A 21,453-nucleotide genomic window follows, 5' to 3' on the forward strand; every position below is an offset into this window, starting at 1 on the left:
GTTGGAAAATAAAACAAAAAAAACAAACACTGGTGTGAGGTACCATTTTCGGTGAAACCATCAAAATGTTGTTTTTCAGTGTGGTTGTTATTCCAAACTTCACTCTGCCCCGTGAGCAACCACAGTGTACCTCATCAATTTCTCAATAAATTGGCTAAAAAAAACACCCATGACTGGCTTGTATCTTGTCGATTGTTTGCAGCACAGTGCCTGACATTGAAGTCTCTTCTCCACGTGTCCCTAAATTGTCTCTGAATTTTTCCATGAACTGCTCTTCTTTCTAATCCTGTCCTTCCTGATCACTGCCATTGAAAACCGGAGCCATCTTTGATTCTTCCAAGTCTGCTTCCGGTCTTTGTTATCAGAGCTACTGTCTCTGAAACATGCATCATGTGGCAGTGAGAAAGTCCCTTCAAACGGGAGCTGGAGTTTCCCATATTTATCAGTCTGCGTTGCTGATTTTTAACTATCTTTGGATACAATCCTGTGGAACATGATTTAACAATATCAACCAGTTCTCATTCAGCAACGGAACAGTTAAATACATTTTCATTTATTTGTGAGACTTAATTAAATATAAACATTTTAAAAATTGTGAAAGAAGTTTAAACTGCACATCTTACTGACTTAAACGACAATTCTACTGTAAATGACAACAATCGGTTCAAATGATAAGCGTATCATCATGATCCTACCTAGGGTAACGACAACCAGTTGATGAAATGGCGCCATCTAGCGGTCAAACCAAGAAAATGTAATCATTGTTGAAATAATGCCACGAAAAATCCAAATGTAAATACAATGATGGAATATATCTGGAGCGTTTTCAAACATCATTGTGTGTCATGAAGCTTGAAGTGTGTCGCAATAAATGTGTTTTTATGTTTTGTAAAAATAAATAGTATTCAACGTTAAAAAAACGTTTAATGTTTATTATATTTTCGCAAAAGAATAGAAAAGAATAGAAAAGCTTTATTCATCCCCAGAGGGGAAACACACTTTCACAACAGCGCAGTTTAAAACCTTCCCTTCTACGTTTACATTTCGTCGGGGTATAAATACGACCTTATTTTTGTTTCAGTGATGTCACTTGTGAAAACGTTGTCTGTACATAAAGATGCTGAATATGGCATACAATAAAACTGACTAAACACACTAATTAAATAATGCGGAACTTGAGAATGAATTATATATATATATATGTGTGTGAATGGCTGTCAAAGCGCCTTGTGACCCTGGTCTAGAAAGGCGCTATATAAATAGAGATTATTATAATTATTATTATTATGATTAATAAACATTAAAAGTTGTGTTATCCGCCATGAGACTCACTGCAAAAGTGATACAATACTGACATCTAGTGGCGTTGTAGGCACTGCTGACAAAAGTGAAAATAATATTTAGCGTCAACGAAAATCGCGTATATTTTCAGTTTTATAAATTCCCCAAAGATCCAAATGTTTTTTAATTAATTATTTTTACGAGTGAGGCAGATTTGAAGAGACGAGCGTAAATACCACGTTGACGTTGACGCGTGACGTCACCTCACCGGTGATCACGTGACCAAACTGCTGCCGCTCGTTGTGTTACTTCGCCGACAGTCAGTCGTCATTGAACATGTTGACGTTCAGCCTGACGCTCGTGAGACAGTAAGTCCTTATAATAATAAATACTGTGTTTTTATTTATGTAAACATACACGTGTGTAGATCCAGGACATGTTGTGGTTGTTGTGAGTCAAGAAGCTTGTCCGTCAAACACACTTCACTGTTGTTCCTGTTAATAACGTGTGTGTGTGTGTGTGTGTGTGTGTGTGTGTGTGTGTGTGTGTGTGTGTGTGTGTGTGTGTGTGTGTTCACAGTGGAGAGACGCAGTATAACAGGGACAAGCTGCTGCAAGGTGCGTGTGTTTGAATCTCTTCAGAACTAATACACCATTGGATTCTTGTTATCATGTCTTTGTAACACTGTCATGTTGGTGATTCACACTTTTATGATGGTGTGTGTGTGTGTGTGTGTGTGTGTGTCTCAGGTCAGGGCGTGGACACGACTCTGTCAGAGGTCGGGGTTCAGCAGGGTGAGGCCGTAGGTCAGTATCTGTCTGAGCTCAACTTCCAGCACGTCTACGTCAGTGACCTGCAGAGGACGGTCCAGGTAAACGACTCCCACACCTTTTTTTTTCGAGTCAAATTTGTAGATTCACGGCTCGTGTGTGTCGTGGATCAAGTTTAGACTCGTCTCTGGGCTGAAGTTGTTTCTTTACAGCGGCGGGTCTAAGATACTTCTCTGCGTATGACAAGAGATGTATTGAAGACAAAACTACTGCTTTAACAATCAACCCGACGCACACAAAGATTTGTTAAAAGGGTGAATCTGTAGACATGTGCGTAAGCTATATAAGTAGCCCTTGATGAAGTTTCATTAGCCCTTGATTTATACATTTTAACACAGTTATTTATTGTTTAATGTTGTGTTATGAGCAGGGATGCTAGTTCAGTAACCCCTGAATATAATAATAATATAATAATAATATTAATAAGGTTTTAAAGCTAACTCCTGCAACGATGTTTCAAGTTTCCTGATTAATTTTTTTTAATGTGTAAAACATTAAGAACACAGAAACTGACAGTAAATTTATCTCAAGACACCTAACAGTTAAAGTGAGACTATATCAGAGAAAAGAAAAACCGATTCCAGTAACAATGAGTGAATCACAGCGTGATAAACAAATAGTCATGTGGATACAGTCATACATAAAATCTATTTGTTTCCTGAATGTACAGAGCGGAAAATATCCATTTTTCCCCTAAACAAGGTTCATCATTCGTCTTTTTGAAGGTGTAGTTTAAAGGTCATCTTTTTTTTAAATCAGTGTATTTCACTCTCTGCTTTATAACATCTGGCTCTGATCTACTTAAGCAATAAATCCTGGCATCATTTTCGAAACTGAGAGTGACATCTAGTGGCCTTTCTAAATGAAGGCACTGTATCATGATACCTCATCAACTGTTTCATGAAGCCTCGTCGACACATCTTGAATCAGCCATTCATTCAAAAAGACTTTCATTCAAAAATATCAACGCAACACTAGTTGTTACTGTTGATGTGTTTCAAACATTAAGATCAAACTTAATTTGTTGCCGTTTCAATTTTATAAAATATTTTGATGCATTTTAACTCTTTGCAAAAAAATATCTTCCAATCTTTCTTCCTTAAGCTGCGCAGGACATAGTGACTGCTGCCATCTAGTGGGCGGATATTTAATTGCTACACAGAAATGAACAAACGGCATGAATATTTTTGTAAATATTTATACAGTGCTGAGTACCGTGAGGAAATATCTTGATATTATCTTAAACTAATTAAAATCTCTTTTACCTTTAGTGTCACCTGAGGTTCATTAAAGTGACAAGAAGTTAAGTCTCACTTCTAAGGGTTCAGTTGTGTGCGTGTCATCAACAACATTACAGGAAGGAACGTTTTTTGACACTTTTATCAACTTGTAAATGGACTCCTCAGACCGCGGAACTCCTCCTGAGGAACAACAACGTCTGCTCCGGCGCTGAGATGGTTCTGGAGCCGCTGCTGAGAGAGAGGGTGAGACCGACGACAATTAAAAATAAATAATAATAATAATAATAATAACTTTCGTCATAAAAGCTTCTGACTTTTCATCCGGACAGAGCTTCGGTGTCGCTGAGGGGCGTCCGAAGGAGGACATGAAGAACATGGCGAACGCCTCGGGTCAGTCGGTTCGACAATACACTCCACCAGGGGGCGAGACCCTGGACCAGGTGAGTCACAACAGTTGTATTTTATATAAAACATCATTTTAAAGACACTTGCTTTAAAAACCCTCTTTATGTTCCAGGTTTTAATGCGATTTAAAAAATTCCTCAAAAGTCTGTTCAGACAACTGTTGGACGTTCACGGCCAGACGGCGTCGGACGCTTCAGGAGACTCGGCCTCGGTCGACCCGGAAGAAGATCCCGCCGGTTTCCCTGACGACGGCCTCCGGGGCGTCCCGGTCCACGTGCTGCTGGTGAGTCACGGCGCCTACATCCGGGTGGCCGTCAAACACCTGATCGAGGACCTGAACTGTTCGCTGCCCTCCGGGGCCAGAATGTCGCAGCTGCTGTCGCCGTGTCCAAACACGGGAATCAGTCGCTTCGTTCTCAGCGTCGGCCAATCGGAGTCCAAGCCCGTCCTGGACGCGGCTCGCTGTGTTTTCGTGAGCAGGAAGGGTCACCTGGACCAGCTGTCTGCTGCCGAGTGAAGGGCACCAGGGACATATCAACACTTGTTTACAGGGTCAGTAATCTATGTGTGAACATTTGTTATTTTTATTGACGTGCTGTCCTCCAGTCTGAAAACACAAGAATGTTTTTTTTTTGTTAGAACTTTTCAGTTTATATTATGGAATGTGCAATATCAGCAACAGCTCTTATTTAAACGTTTGTCACTGAAATAAACTCACGTTTTTGACTAAAGATTATATCGAGTGTTGTTATTATTAATGCCATGTTATCTTTTTTTTATTTTTTATTAATAATTTCAACATTAAACTGCAGTTTATCAATAGAAATATCTACACAAATGTAATCATTAATAGCAAATAATACAAATGGATGGAGGATAAATGAAACATTCTCTTTCCATCATATGTACAACAAGATTTTTGAAAAATACTGTAAAATAAAATACACTTTTCATGAGCAATAAAAGCTCAAAAACTACGACGGAGTAGTAGTGAGGTTCTTTCTGCAGAATAAACAGTCTCTTGCATATTCTTTTAATAGTTCTTATACTGACGATAATTTGATGCTGATGTGCCAAAAGATCGAGGACTTCCTTTTTTGTAAATCTGATCCCAAAATAAACCTCAAGATGCTTAACGTTGCTCATTTTTGACAAAGGTGCTCTATTTTAATACAACTTCAATCTTTTAATGACGTATTTTCCTATGTATTTAGTCTCGTTATAAATCATTTTTCCTACGACTTTAATCTCTTAATGTGGTATTTTCCTATGAGTTTAATCTTGTTATAAAGTATTTACCTATGACTTTAATCTCGTAATAAAGTATTTTCCCAAGACTTTAATCTTGTAATAAAGTATTTTCCTACTAGTTTAATCACATAATAAGGTATTTTTCTACGACTTTAATCTTGTAATTAAGTATTTTCCCACGACTTTAATCTTGTATAAAGTATTTACCTACAACTTAAATCTCGTAATATAGTTTTTTCCTATGACTTTAATCTTGTAATAGAGAATTTTCCTACTACTTTAATCTCGTAATAAAGTATTTTCCTACGTATTTAATCTCGTAATAAAGACTTTTCCCATGACTTTAATCTCATAATGAAGAATTTTAATACTACTTTAATCCCGAAATAAAGTATTTTCCTACGTATTTAATCCATAAAGTATTTTCCTACGATTTAAATATTGTAATAAAGTATTTTCCTAAAACTAATCTTGTAATAAAGTTATTTCCTTTGACTTTAATCTAGTAATAAAGTATTTTCCTACTAGTTTAATCTCGTAATAAAGTATTTTCCTACGTATTTCATCCATAATAAGGTATTCTCCTACAATTTAAATCTCGTAATTAAGTATTTTCCTACTTCTTTAATCTCATAGTAAAAATTAGTTTTGAGTGGCCATAATACTACAATTAATTGTCTAAAAGTATTTTAATGAACAAAAAGAAAGCTGTATTTTTTTGTCAATCTCACTCAAAAACTATGGAACAAAGGTGATGAAGTTGATGAAGCAGCATGAACAGTCAGTAGGTGGCGCTCTTAATTTTAACAAGATGTTGGTCTTTTAATAGGATATTAGATTCATCAGCAGTGGAATGACTGAAAACTGAAATCATCACGTTTATCTCATCATGGTCTGGTATTCTGCTGCAACCATGTTGGATGAAATCACACAACAGATTATAGCAGGATTGTCAACAACAGAAGACTGTAGCCAAGCATTGTTATTCATTTTACAACTCTTGATTTTTAACATCTTAGTTCTCTCACAACAGTCTCATGTCATCACTGACCCACTTCATTTTCAAACTGCGGTTTCTAGTGATGGTCTGATGAAGCTTCATGAAACAGTGTCATGTTGTTTAGAGGTCAGTAGGTGGCGCCAACAGTTTAAAAATGGTGTGATGTTTCATTAGAACAGTTGTTCAAAACAAATGAAAATAGTGCAGAGACTGCCATCTAGAGGACTCTGAAAGTAATGACACTGCTCGCACGTCACATGTTGGGGTTTTATTGTAACATCTTCTCCAAACGATTCATTTTGATGAAGAAAAATGGTAATAATAATGTTTCGGTTTAGCATCACATTTATTTCAAACAATCATTTCATCTTCCGTGAACATTTTCTTTACATAAATAGCATAAATAAAAATTCTTGATCGGATTTAAATAAATAAATAATGGTCTGGACGGAAGGATGACCAGCACCTGGACCATTACTGCTCGGAATATGGAAGTTGAATGATTTGAAACATGATACATTTGAAACATTTTACATCACAACTCTTTCTCGCCTCAGACATCAGCATCAAATTTGATTCCTCAGACCGGCTGGGAAACTGGAATGTGTGAAGAGAATGATTTATATTTTAAGAAAAGCTCAAGAGAAACCATTATAGAAATTATTTGTAACATTTTAAATGTATCAGTAAACAACTAGCATGTACAAACCAATTTAGAAAAAAAGATATATTAAAGAAAATTAAGCATAAAACAATTCACGTAACATAAACTAAATATATTTGCTTTACAATTAAAAAAATACATATCAACAGCTATAACCTATTATTAATATTTTCTGCTTACTCTTTACTTTTCATTAGCCAATGCTAACTAGCCGCCGAAGAACAAAAAAGTTCCTGTGGCGCTAAAAAGAACTTACTAGTAAAGCTAATTACCTACAAGCGCAAATATTTATAAAATGTGTTTTAAAAGGTTCCTCTAATGCCCTAAATCCTAAACAAAGTAGCGACTAACAAAGTAGAATTGTAAATATCTGGTACTTTGTCAAAAATGCGAACCGTTGACAAAACTCAAACGTAGCTGCTACTGCTAATATGAATGCTAGTCCTCAAATCAGGAAGTTAAGAATAATTGATGGATAAAGCTTAAGATCAATATTACTGATGTTAGATTAATTTATATATATATATATATATATATATATATATATACAAAAGCTAATTCTAATAAGGTAGCTACTTAAGTGTTTGATTACTTAGCATTTGCAACTAGGAGCTAACAAGCTAACAAGGGTTGTGATTGTACAAGTTTGAATTCTGGTTTTATCACAAACACACACAAAAAAAGTTCTTGACCGAAATTGACCAAATATTGGAACAGTTCTTGAAGTTGTCTGGGTTCAAAAGTTCAGCCGATGGTTCCAGAGACCCGAGGACTCGCCATGTTGGACGAGTGGGCGCTCCACGGATCCTGAGGGTCCGGATCCGGCACAGTCTCCCGGGACACGTTCCGCTCGACGTCCCCCGGCTCCACCTCCAGGTCCAGGTCGGCGTCGTCCTCCGGCATGGCCTGCGAGTCGGAGCCCTCCTCGGTCTGACCCAGGTACACCCTGTGGGGGTCGGAGGGGTCGACCAGCTGGTTCCTCTTCTCCCGGTGCAGCACCAGGCGCTCCAGCGGCACCGTGTTCTTCTTGGGGAGGAACAGGGAGGTCAGGGGCAGGTTCTGACCCGCCAGGAAGACCTGACGAGACCCCTCCAGGTTGAAGAGGATGCCGGTCCTGCTGGAGTAGAAGACGTCCTTGTTGTTCTCCAGGAGCTTGTGGTTGAAGAGGCAGTCGTCTCTCAGGCAGGTGTGCTGAGGAGGAACAGATGTTCATTTAAGGTCATTTTATTTCTATTGAACATTCACACAATAGTCTGTAACGGTTGAAAAAGAAATACAATGTATCTACAATCATATTACAGTAACTAATATCAATAAAAATAAAAATACTAAACACTAAATTGTATTCACTTGTTTTTCCTGGTTTAATAAATTGAACTCTCAAATATAATATTTGAAATCCATGACATTTTCAAAGTGGTCATAATATTGATCATTTGAATAAAACATTTAAATCAACATAATGTAAATAAATACATGCTGTAATTGTTACATTTACACAGCCTGGGGTTTGATTTAAATGTTTCATTCGTTTGATAGTTTATTTTAAAAAACGAATGGGTTTTAGAGACTCAGAAACAACAAGTGATTCCAATATAGTGTTACTATTTGTATTTGTGTTCTTCATTTATTCTTTGTTAAAAGTTACTTTAATATATGCACATAATTCTCATCATGTATCTACAGTAACTTTAATAAACTACATTATACAGCGTTTTATGAATGATAAATTAACTGAAGAATGTAACACATTCATTCACATCATTCAACGTTTTAAAAGTGAATTCTTAAAACAGAAAACGGGGGAAAATGTGCGTTTCTTTGTGCATTTTAATGTTTAATTTACGATGTGTTAAAAAACAATTAAAACATTTTTGTATTATTGTTGCTTTAAATCGCTTAAAAATGTATTTATTTTGCCATTTCTTTGCAAATAATGTTGTTGTTTTGTTTTTTTAAATCCCTCAACCCCAGATCAAGACGTGTCAAAATATAGCGTTTTATTGCTTTAAAAAAATTAAGTATCGCATAAAAATAGCAATAAATGATACATCAACAAAATAATACAACATTTAACACACAGCTTTTATTTTCATAAAGTTTCAACTTCAAACTTGATATGTAAAAAAAAAAAGAAGAACGTATTAAAATAGATTTCCTAATAACAACTAAGAATAAAGTTATTATTATTCGCTTTAAGTCGCTTTCAAAAAAGGAATTGTATTGACATTTAGCTCTATTTTTCGTCTGCAAAACTAATTTTCAAAAATCTCTTTTATTGATGAAAATATTTTAAACGCATATAAGTCCTTTTTTTAAGCATAAAGGAACCCAGATTATAAAAATAAAACATTACACAAAAGTAGAAAAACATGATAAATTAACTAAAGAACATGTAATTTAACCCGCAGCATCAATTCCATAAACTTTTTTTTTGCATTTAAACGTATTGATATATAAACGTCTTAAAATAGACAACAACGACTTTATGTATGTCTTAAAAACAAATGTTAAAAACATCTATTATTTGAAATGTTTTAAGTCATATTTCATAAAATATAAAAAACATAAAAGAGCAAAAATAAAAATGTATTAAAATAAATGTAGGTTCGGTTCTTACAGATGTGAACGGGTTCCCCTCCAGGTCCAGACACAGGAACCGACTGCTCTTCACGCCATATATAGCGATGCGGTCCCGGGTCTCCGCCTTCAGAACGATCACACCTGCCGGGACAACATTTGATCAGAACCGGCTGCGGTCAGAACCGGCGCAGATGGACCTACTGTAGGAGCTCCTGCTGGTTCCTCTGCGCACACTCCCATCCAGCCGGATCTCCAGGTAGAAGTTGTGAAGCTCCGTGGACGTCTGCAGGTGGATGTACCTTCTCGGGTTCCCCCAGTTGGACCCGACCAGAGGTGATGGGTTCGAGACCGAGCCCCCCAGAGGGTACCCGTGGACGACAGCGAGCAGAGTGGTCAGAACAAAGTCCCGAAACATCCTTGGTTCTGTTTTTTTTTGTCTGTCTTCACCGCTGCTGCTGCCGAGGAGGATTCTGGACGCTTCTTGTCCCAGAAGTTGAGATCCAGGTCCTATTTAAGGACCCCAGTGCCAGCCCTGCTCGCGTCCTCTACGCCCCCTAGCAGATGTGCGGGTGTGCGGCAGCGGAAGAGCCACATCTGGATGTTTACACTCCACCTCAATGACGTCAACAACATCTCAGACGAGTTGAGACACAATTAAGTTCATTAATGAGTTAAAAAACTACAAATGAAGGTCACGTTTTGAATTGTAAATAAAGCTCTGGTTTACACCTGTCCAGCTGCAACACCCGCTAACAGCCACCAGAGGGAGCCAACCGCCGAGTTTTTTGTTTTTTTTAATTCATACAAAACTCCGACCTGTTCGTCATCATCATCAGAACCAGACACTTTTATTGCCAGTATTGTAAACACAATATATGCTTTTTGAGTGGTGGCAGCACAGAATAAAAAAAACAATGTAACACGCAAAACAAATCAAACCTTCCCACATTTAAATGAGTTAAAATACAGTTTTTAGATTGATAATAGTTGAATGGTGCATGTGGACAAGTATAGAAGTTAGTTGGTCAATTAAGGAAAATGACATGAAAAAGAAACAGGCAAGTCGCAATAAATGTGAATTAAAGGTGAAAATCTATAGAACAATACATATATACATACTGTATATATTCTTTAATTTTTACTTAATATGAGGGAGGGAAATGATACTATTCAATTAACACTTAATTAAATAATAACTCAAAACATAGACTTACTTTACCCTATATTTTTCCCCCATGTATTTTATCAAAAATAATTATTTCTGTTAGTGTTTGAAATATTGATCGCAATCACCTCATTGGACAGCAGGTGGCAGTAATACCACAGAACCCACTTGCACGACACAGTCAATATTTACTAGTATTTTGTGTTCATCTAAACATGTTTTAAAGGTAGTTTTCCAGCAGGGCAGAGACAGACAAACCCTGACAACAACGTGATCTCCTTGGCAGAGGTAATAATGCATTCCATTCGGACCCATTTTCTCTCACATGAAAAACAAGAACACACGCATGAGCCAAACAAAAACATTAGTTATCCAACCCATAATAATAAGAAGAATGACTCAGTGGCATGTTAAAAAAACACTTTTTATTATCATCTCATGAATACAGTCGTCTGCTGTGCACAGCACATACGTACAAAAATAAAAGGAAAAAAATAGCATTTCCTGTCTGAGACGAGTGTTTCTTCTACAGCAAATGAAAGTCTAAGGCAGCAGGTGAGGTATATGAGGACAGAGACGAGAGGAAGCTCTCCCAAAAAGAACCAGAACCTTGGGACCCGTTCATGCTGATCAATCGTCGTCGTAAGTAAATATATAAAAACCCTTTTGCTCACCTCCAGTAAGAATTCCATCTGATCTGGAAAGAAACGTGCGAACAGTTTTGGTCAAAGAGATGTTGATTTTTTTTTTTTTCCTTCACTTTTTTTTTTTCGAGGGGCTCCACTTCAGGAACCTTAAGGTGCTACTTCTGACACGACACATCTGGGATACGACGATATAGTGATGGACGCCTGTTGCTGATCTAAGCAGTTTTTTTTAAAAAGAAGTCTCTGCTGTTGCGGTAGCAGTGGCAACACAAGAGAACGTCGTCACATAGCTGCCAAATTAACCACATATTTTTTTGGTGAAAATGGAAGAAAAGAGGCGACATCCCATAGTGACTCCACATCCTTCTCTTCATCCCACTCGTGACGCCCGGGAGAGCCTTGCAGAGCGAGAGTCTGTCCCTCAAAGTCAATGTTTGAGTCACAAACAAACAGAAAACTAGATCCAGCTGATGCAACTACAGGAAGACGTGGAACAAAACCAACGTCAAAACATCATCTATTGCTTCTGTCTTTCTGCTGCGACCACTTGTTTAATTTCCCACTAAAAATGTGCTGACTCATCATCCGTAGTAGAGCTTCTAATGATGACTCAGCAGAATCTTGACGACAGAGGTGACAGTGAGGCGGAGCTTGGTTTTATATGAAGCTGATATGAATCAAGTCAATATTACACTTAAAAAAGAGGCTTCAAGTTGTTGTTGTTGTTGACGTGACAAGCCTTTCATCTCGCCGGACACGACGGCGACTCTGACCTCGAGAGCGAGGACCTCCCGGGTTACAGAGGAAACCCAAGAGCGCGAGCGCTGAGGCTGGTGGGCCGGGATGCAGCTCAGGTATGTGGAAGGATGCTTGTCATCCTGACAGATCCACATTCCTCCCAACAAACTACAAAAGACAGGAGCTTCATCATGCAACTGAAATAGTCGAGCGACAGCTGTTGCAACACAACTTGGATTTTAAATCATTTTTGCAGAGAGAGCCGTCTCTCCACGATACTACATAAAACAGATCCATTGAGTTTATTTAGAGGTCAGAGTTCAGCTGTGAAGCTTATTAAAGCATATTTATGACGGAGAAAATATATTATTTTGTATATAAACTTTCATTATTTATTACAAGTCAAACTCTTTTTCATGTTTCTATGCTAGACAGAGTCTTGTACATAATAATAATAATAAAATAATACAATCAAACTAGCTTTCTCAATACTTGATGAAATTGAGGATAAACATAATTAAACAATGGAAAGGTTCTATTTAAAGTTGAGTAAAACACACCAACAAAACTTTAGTGTTGATGCAAATAAAATGGACAGAAATGTAGACTGAAGAAGTGAAACATTAAATATAAATAAATGAGATTTAATCTCGTCAAGTCATGTCTGACGTTGACGAACTTCATTAACACTTTTAATGAATAAAAGATCAGATCATCAACCAAACATGATTGACAGTTGCTGAAGTTTATAAATTGAGACATAAATCCAATTTAAACTCAAACATAAAGTCTAGCAGACATTCATCTGTCCATCATTCCTTGAATCATTGATTTATGTTCAATAAATTCAAATAAAAATGTTATTACTCTAAACCAGACTTGGGTAAAGTCAGGCTTGAGGGTCACGTCTGGCCCTGGAGAGATCAAAACTATAAAACTGATTGTGTAGAAATGTTTTAATTATTTATAAATAGTCCAATATAGCACTCCTTTCTTTCAGTTCCTTCTTTTCGTTTGTCTGATTTTGCAAGTATATAAATACATTTAAAGTGACTTTACATCATATTTCTTAATATGATTTTGTCAATTTTATGATTAATACGATCTGAAACTATATAAAATATACTACATTACTATACATTAAAAATAATTTACAATCAAAATGAAACAAATGTAGCTTATTTAGTTTCACAATATATTATGACTCCTTTTCTTTTCTTACTCGGCATCGAATATGACCCATTAAAACATTGACATGCCTCAAATAATGATTCAGAAGTTTTTTGAAGATTTAAAGATTCTGCTACGAATCGATCCTGATCTCATTGAGAACGAAAGCTTCAAGATCAAATCTAATGTCAAGAGCATCATCACTTACAGCTTGAGTTTTGTGACAATTATTGTTGGATTTAGTTGGAAAAAAAGTTACAGCAGAATATTGTTTAAATTATGGTGAAAATAGTTGGTTATTAGTTGAAAACTGTTTGAATGACGATGGAAATGGTTTAAATGAAGATAAAAATGGTTCGAATGAAGATAAAATGGTTTAAATGAAGATGACAATGGTTTAAATTATGGTGAAAATAGTTGGTTATTAGTTGAGAATTGTTTGAATGAAGATGGAAATGGTTTAAATGAAGATAAAAACATCTTTAAATGAAAATAAAAATGGTTTAAATGAAGATGAAAATGGTTTAAATGAAGATGAAACTGGTTTGAATGAAGATAAAGTGGGTTTAAATTAAGATAAAATGGGTTTAAATAAAGATAAAATGGGTTTAAATAAAGATAAAAATGGTTCAAATGAAGTTAAAATGGTTTAAATGAAGTTAAAATGGTTTAAATGAAGCTGACAATGGTTTAAATTATGGTGAAAATAGTTGGTTATTAGTTGAGAATTGTTTGAATGAAGATGGAAATGGTTTAAATGAAGATAAAAATGGTTCGAATGAAGATAAAATGGTTTAAATGAAGATGACAATGGTTTAAATTTTGGTGAAAATAGTTGGTTATTAGTTGAGAATTGTTTGAATGAAGATGGAAATGGTTTATATGAAGATAAAATGGGTTTAAATAAAGATAAAATGGGTTTAAATAAAGATTAAAATGGTTCAAATGAAGTTAAAATGGTTCAAATGAAGTTAAAATGGTTAAATTAAGTTAAAATGGTTTGAATGAAGCTGAAAATGGTTTGAATGAAGATGGAAATGGTTTAAATGAAGATAAAAATGGTTCGAATGAAGATAAAATGGTCTAAATGAAGATGACAATGGTTTAAATTTTGGTGAAAATAGTTGGTTATTAGTTGAGAATTGTTTGAATGAAGATGGAAATGGTTTATATGAAGATAAAAAATCTTTAAATGAAAATAAAAATGGTTTAAATGAAGATGAAACTGGTTTGAATGAAGATAAAATGGGTTTAAATAAAGATAAAATGGGCTTAAATAAAGATTAAAATGGTTCAAATGAAGTTAAAATGGTTCAAATGAAGTTAAAATGGTTAAATGAAGTTAAAATGGTTTGAATGAAGCTGAAAATGGTTTGAATGAGCATAAAAATGGTTTAAATGAAGGTAAAAATGGTTTAAATTAAGATAAAAATGGTTGTACAAAACACATACAGTACATTAACTAAAACTGACGATAAATAAACAATTCAATGCGTAAAAACAAAATCTCAGCTGTTGTATCAATGCAAACACTAGGGTATTGAATATTTTATCCAAAAAAGTACTTTTAAGAGCTGCTTTTCGGACAAAAAAAACATATTATATTTCTTCTTCGACCTTCGTACAATTGACAAATATGTTATTAGTAGAAGCAAATGATTTATAAGAAGCAATTGATTTGATTGACAGCTCAATTTTCTTCAAAATAAATCAGTGGTATAGTCAACAAGCTCCATCACACTGTCTCCTGAAGATTCTGGAAGTGGAAACGAAGCCTCGGCTAAAAGTCTATTAGCCATGAGACTGAGACTGACTCAGGCAACAGCGAGAGACAAAAAGACACGACGTCACCGGAAGACGTCCGAGAGTCCACCAAGTGCACCATGGGAGTGAGCGAGTCCTGCTGCCAACTCTCAGCTTCATCCCCATTAACCCACAGTGACAGCATCAGCACCACAGTCGCACGGTGACGCAGGGAGACCAGAAATCCTTTTGGCGTCCGTCCCAAACTGCACTGTCCTTCACTCCTCCGGGGTCACATGACCAGCTCGTAATTGCGTCTAAATCTCCGGCCTCGCGGCGTCCACTGCAGCGCTGCAGCACGACACGCCGAGGTCAATACATTCACTGATCATCGGAGATGAACCTCGACTTGCAAAAACATGGCCGACTCCTCTCTGGTCTCGACCGCAGATTGTAAATGACTTAATCGATCTAATTAAAGTAAAGAAAATAAACCAGATATTCCCCCCCACACACCCCTCTCTCTCTCTGAGGCCCTCTGTAAGTGTCAGCCCTATTTCTGACTCCGCCGGGTGTCTCTTACATGCAAGTTAAAGGGGGGCCACAAGTGGGAAGGCACCTTTAAAAAAATCGTGCAGCAAAGGTAGTGCATTTTAAGTTTTTTCTTTTTTTTTTTCTTCTTCTTCTGTCCAACACGGAGCGGGTTACGAGTTCTTTTCAAGAAAGGAGGAAACAGCAGCGACAAGTCCATGCATCATCCCGTCATCGAGTACAAGTGGTTTGAGGTAATAAAAAGTATTGGTTTCACTTTTTAAAGCTGAGAATCAAGCTCGTCCTCTTATCTTAGACACATTCTCAGTTACAGCCAGTCAGACCATAAAAATGAAAAGCAGCACAGGATGGCATACATATACAAAGATAGCTCTCCAAATATACACATATATTATATAAACAGAATAAATATTTTTCTCCGCCCGCTCCGTCGGTGTGTGTGTGTGTGTGTCTGTCGTGTTACCTGGAAGATCATTCACGTGTGCAAATGAGGATTTATTGCCGATGATTTTCGCGTCAAAGTCTCGGGAGGAAATGTGTGACCGTCATGGCGGGCGAGGCCCGGTTGCCTCTCTTCGTGCGGCCGTGCTTGCTCAGGGCGATGTAGGAGCCGTTGTAAACAAAAGACTCGTAGGCGTTGTAGTTGTTGGGCAGCAGCTTCTCCTTGAACTTGCACTCGTCGTTGAAGGCCCTCTGGAAGAAGCAGACGACACTTCTGTCAAATTTCAAAGTGTAAGGAAACATCGATACACTTGAATATTACAATATTTTTTCCACCATTTTGTTTCGATATTTAACAACGATTCAAGTTTCATTTTTTAAAATAGTTCTTGTATGGTCTATTAAAGTGTCTATAAAATTAAAGAATAAATGTTTGTGTTTCAATTAAACTTCTGGCCGCTAAAGGAACAATGAAAACCTGTGAGATCACGGGGCAGACTGGGTACGTGAGGATACAGTCGACTCCAATGGCTTTTAAAGCTGATGTTTGGACTTTTTCTTTTTTCAATAGAAATGAAAATAGTTATGGTCACGAGTCACGCAGTCAAGTACTTGGGGAATACAACGAATATCTCCTTGTTCCTACAGTATCGAACTATATCGCAATATTGTGGCCCCTGTATCGTGACACGTTCCTGCAAATACGATCGTTTAAAAAATGTTGTCTCTGGTTACCCCGTGTGTCAGAACAGTGTAAGTGTAATGTCCTAACTCCTTCGTTTGTGCGAATTAAAATATATAAATGCTCTTATTGTGTCAGTGTCAGGTTATAGTTATTTACATATATAAATACTATATATTGTAAAGCAATTTAGTTTTCAAGTGGATTCTCGTGGGAAAGAAGGCACTGAAAATGTTTCATTAGCAGCATCTTGTTGCACATACGAACGATAGCAAAACCTTGTGGTCAATCCCAATAAACTTTTTTTATTTTATATTTTGGCCTGTTACGTGGATGAGTTTGGTTCGATAACGACTCAAACACATCCTCGTATTTGTTGGCTGTTGAAGAGCCTGACTTCAAATCAAGTTTAAGATGGAGAGTGACGTAGCTACAATTAGCTACTGTAAGTCTTGTGAAAAGCCTTGTTATATTCTGCTGAATAAGAGCTGAGCTGAGGGGCAGAGCTCTTGATGAACTAGATCTACATTCCTACCCTAAACTTTGGCCAAACGCTTTGGACAAGATTGTTTTTTATTTAGTGATGATGCCTCTCTGGTCATGAGCGCTTTTCTTAAAGAGATTCTGAAGGTTCTTATGCAGAGGGAAGTCAAGGCCTCTTTGACTGCTGCCCCCACGACCCAGTATGATTGTAAGTGTTTCTCAATGATGTCTTCATAACCTCCCTAGCAGCACAGTCCATTTTTAAGATCTCATTTTTACGACTTCCTGGAGGAACGAATAAAAAAAAGATTAAGAAACCCATAACAATTATGAGGTGTAAGAACACAAGGTTCTTTTCGTGAATGGGCGAAACATACCAGTAGATCCATGTCCTCTAAGTAAGGTATAACACCATAGAGCACATCAAACGAAGGAGATGTTTTGTGGTAGAAAAAACAATTAAAAAGAGATGATTCAAAAAAGCATTTTAAGAATTAGATGAGAAAGACAAGTATTATTTAATTGACAGCTGCGATAGTCTAAGCCGACCTGCTGACAACTGAAAGAATTAACTCTTTTGACTCTTGTCTACTCCTGAGTATATCACATGAATACAGTGGCAATGTCCTAATAATTAAAAAATAATGTTTGTTAATATCTTGTTTTTACTTTGCATCCTTAAACTACATAAACTACATAAAACCAAAATACTTTAACACACATTCAGGCACATTATATTGAGTGAATGAACACACATTTCCAGTTTCACAACTAAGACTTTTAAAATGAAACAATGAGCAAGATGTTTGTTGTTTCAAATCAACACATTTAGGTTGAAAAGTGTATCGTTGATTGATCTTCACCTCTACTGTGATAGATGAAGTCGGACTACATGTAACATATTTATTCAACCAACGCTGTGGGTCGACCTCAGTCAGGGGGGTCATTTTTCAGCAGGCAAAAATCATTGATATTAGATTATTCTACTGTGAACCAGGTGTCATTTGTTTTAAATTATTCCACTTTTCCTAGCAATAAAACTGCCTTTAGTTTAATATTAGAAAGTTAGATTTTTTTATTCAAGATTTGCAGAATTGAGATTTTAATCTTTAAAATATACAAAGTATAACAGGGTGGTACACTTTAGGTAGCACATTTATTGAGAAGCTAAGCTAGCAAGTTTAACAAAAAGAAAAACTACTTGTAAGCATTTTTGGAGGAGCCTGCCTGCTTACAATAGGGGTTGACAGTGTTTATTGTTAGTGGTGTCACTTAAAGAAACAGTGTCTCTGTAATAGCCAGAACATATGGCATATATAATTGCTGGGCAGCCACACGTCATTATTGTTCTACTATCCCTTTAAAAAAAATAAAATAAAATAAAAAAGAAAGATATCAATGGATTTATTTTGATAATGGAATTTTGGTTAAAAGGAAATAGAACCAAACCTTTTTGCAACTGTGAGCCGCTTAAAAGGCAAGTTTGACCCTTAAAGTGTTACCATTAGTTTGTTACACACTTATGAATGAACCTGAAAATAAATTATTGTCGATGATAAACAATATCCTTTGTAACACATCGTATTGATTATTTAATAATTACCAGTCAAGAGACATCAAGCATAATAATAGGATAATATGATTTTTATTTTTTATTTTAACAGGCTAATGGGTTAATGCTTATATTGTGTTCCCTCATTTATAATAATTAAGTCAGACAGTACTTTTAAGTGAGAGAAATATCAGTTTCTTAGGTTAAAATGACTAAAAGTGAAGCTTTTTATTAAGACAATGACATACAATGTATAATTAAAAAATTGCATCACATGATTCACAACAATTAAGTTGACTTTTCGACCCCTATTTTATATATATAAAAAGACCCTCGAGTGGTTCATGCAGAGAAAAGACACAAATGTCAAGAACGTGCTCTCATCATCATCACTCTCTCTCTGCAGGCATGAACGTACCGTCCCGTACAACCTCCCCCTGCGGTTCATTGCGACAAACATCTCGCTCCTGACGCCGAACAGACTGATGACTCCTCGCTCCACGGTGGAGATCTCGATCAGACCTACACACAGACACAGAGTTGAGATCCACGCGCGCGGCCTCTGCACCACTGATGGGTGGAACCGTTGCAGGTGCACTGCGACTTCACCTATCGAAGTGTGTGTGTGGTTTATATATATGTGTGTGTGGTGGGGAGGGTAGGGGGGGGGGGGGTAAAAATAAAGTGCTGGACCAAACTGGCTCCAAGCATTCGTGACATGTCTTTGGCACCGCGTGGATCTTAGCAGTGTTTTTTTTTTTTTTGCTCTTGAAAAACTTTCAACCGCGCGTCCGATTAAATATCATGAAAAGTGAGCCGCTCCAAACTTCAGGGACTCACTGTAAGGGTTCTCATTGTGCGACCCGCTGATCCTGCCGCCCGGGACCACCTGCAGGTGAAACCCAATGCCCACATTGCAGTAGAGCCGCCGCACACGCTTGATACCCTGCAAATAGTCGCTCTCCCAGTTGAGCTCCGACCTGCCGCCAGATATACCCAGATAGGAGCGCGTGAACAGAGTCTCCCATTTCTTCTCCAACAGAGTCACGTTAGTCCTGCCGCCGCCGGGGGGCACCGGGCGGGACGAGACCACCCCGAGCAGACACGTCCACAGGATCAGGACCAGCAGCAGCGTCAGTGTCCGGCGCGTCCTGAACATAGTTTGCGCCACGGCCATCCAAGAAGCGCAGAGTCACCTGCCCCGAGAACTCTTGTGGGCTTCAGTCCTCTGGCATGATGGTGGGGGGGCAGCAGGAGGGTCGAGGAGGCCCCGCGGCCCGGGGACGGCGCAGGAGGAGGAGAGGGACGGAGCGAGCTGGAAGTGGGTCCGGTGGCGATGACCATCTTTCGCCTCGCGCTCGGGACACTTCTACGGCAAGCTCACCTGGGCCCGCGCGCTCCCATCCTAGCGTGACATCACTGTGACGACGACACCCCCCATCGGGAGTGGGGTGCGAGGAAAGGAGGGAGGAGGAGGAGAGGAGAGAGGGTTCCGCGAGGGGAGTCCGGCAGCAGCGGCGGCGGCGGGTCTGGGGGAAGAGTGATGGGGGGGTTTACTGCACCTTCACCACCAGAGACTGGAAAGATACTCGCCGGCAGGGGCGCTTCCTGTGAAGCCTTTCAAAATAAAAATAGAGTCCAGGGAAGTTTCAAAGTCTTTCAATGATGTCATAGATAAGGGGGATGGACAAGGAGGTTCCTCAGGGGCCACAGTTTATACTCGTCATGAGGGGCCTTCACACCAAAAGAGAGGAGCGATACAATAGATACAATATTATAGGAAAGCAGAGCAAGCAGGAATAAAAAAGATCATATAAAATGAGGCAAAATGTGGCAATAAAATATGTGTAATAGTTTCGTACAAAAGAAAGTAATAGAAAATTAACTATTTTTTCAATATTCACTGTAATTATTTTGAGGTAAAACATAAAAAAAGGAAAAAGTCAAAAACGTGCTTAATATTTATTTTTATTATTGAGAGTTAATTCAGAATCTGAATCAGAAACGTGTATTTCCAGTGTCGTAAACACATCATAGTTTTTGTGGTGGCAGTACAGAATAAAAAAATGATATAAGATAACACAAAACAAGCAAAAGAAAAACAGAACTAAGCAGCCAATTTTACGCGCCTATACAATAATAATTACAAAATCAAGTTTTTAGCTGTCAGAAACATTTTCTTCATGTTTTACTCTCACCTCTTCAGGGCCAAATAAATACAGTCAAAATTCCGCATATTCCGTCATAAGTGTAACACATTTTTATCAAGCATGTTTGGTTTCTCTAGTATAACAGTGAGATGATTCTTGTGAGACAATCATTTATCTGGAGCAGACCTGAGAAAAGTGCGGCCCGGGGGCCACATGCGGCCGAGCGACTGCATTTATGTGGCCCTCATGAAGTTAAAGTTCAGAACATCTAACCAGTCAAGCGTCTGAAAGCTAATGAACAACTTGATTTTCATTTATTTATTTAATTTCATTTTCTTTGTCCTTTCTAGTATATAACTTTATAATCAAAATCATCCATAGAATTTTGAAGTAAATTGAATGTTTTGAAAAAACAAGCCTTTATCGTACTAAAATAATTACAGCATGATGGTATATTGTGAGCCATGAAGAAATGTTACTACCGACCCCTTGTTTGTCACTCTCTGTGGCGTAGAAGGAGCTGCTGTTGTTTGAGCTTTTGGTTCCTGCTGGTTCCTACTGTGTGTGTGTTGTGCAACGAGTTCCCAAACACTATCGCCACCTGCTTAACATTAGAGATCATTGCTGTCAATTATATTTCAAATACTCAAAAAAGTAATTAAATAAAAGAAAATGTAAGAAAAATTCCATAACATTTTATTAACGTAATAATCAAAATACATAACAACCACATTAACAAAAATCAATTCAGCAACAAAACGAATTATAGTGACACTTTTTTTTATAATAATAAACCCATAACATATATATATATATATATAAAGATGTATATATATATATTTATGTTTATAAAAATGTTATCGTTATTTCTCTAC

The 21,453-nt window shown here is 37.3% G+C and overlaps 3 protein-coding genes across 3 annotated transcripts; 1 reads left to right on the top strand and 2 right to left on the bottom strand.

The window, feature by feature from the left end:
- Positions 1-1,585: 1,585 nt before the first annotated feature.
- Positions 1,586-4,548, top strand: tigarb (TP53 induced glycolysis regulatory phosphatase b). Its single transcript, XM_087785743.1, has 6 exons — positions 1,586-1,649; positions 1,861-1,898; positions 2,031-2,152; positions 3,518-3,595; positions 3,682-3,792; positions 3,870-4,548. The coding sequence occupies exons 1-6, from the start codon at positions 1,618-1,620 to the stop codon at positions 4,272-4,274; spliced, it is 786 nt and encodes a 261-aa protein (XP_087641869.1). The 5' UTR covers positions 1,586-1,617; the 3' UTR covers positions 4,275-4,548.
- Positions 4,549-7,416: 2,868 nt separating this feature from the next.
- On the bottom strand, positions 7,417-9,670 carry fgf23 (fibroblast growth factor 23). The gene is made up of 3 exons (XM_087785744.1): positions 9,457-9,670; positions 9,293-9,396; positions 7,417-7,863 (listed from the first exon to the last, which is right to left on the bottom strand). Exons 1-3 carry the CDS (start codon positions 9,668-9,670, stop codon positions 7,417-7,419), a joined length of 765 nt encoding a protein of 254 aa, XP_087641870.1.
- A 5,493-nt stretch (positions 9,671-15,163) lies between these two features.
- Positions 15,164-19,895, bottom strand: LOC148083408 (fibroblast growth factor 4B-like). Its single transcript, XM_087786621.1, has 3 exons — positions 19,269-19,895; positions 18,847-18,950; positions 15,164-15,963 (listed from the first exon to the last, which is right to left on the bottom strand). Exons 1-3 carry the CDS (start codon positions 19,603-19,605, stop codon positions 15,787-15,789), a joined length of 618 nt encoding a protein of 205 aa, XP_087642747.1. The 5' UTR covers positions 19,606-19,895; the 3' UTR covers positions 15,164-15,786.
- Positions 19,896-21,453: the final 1,558 nt, after the last annotated feature.

The sequence above is a fragment of the Callionymus lyra genome, chromosome 3 (genome assembly GCF_982586985.1).
Source record: "Callionymus lyra chromosome 3, fCalLyr1.hap1.1, whole genome shotgun sequence".
NCBI classification, from domain to species: Eukaryota; Metazoa; Chordata; class Actinopteri; order Syngnathiformes; family Callionymidae; genus Callionymus; species Callionymus lyra.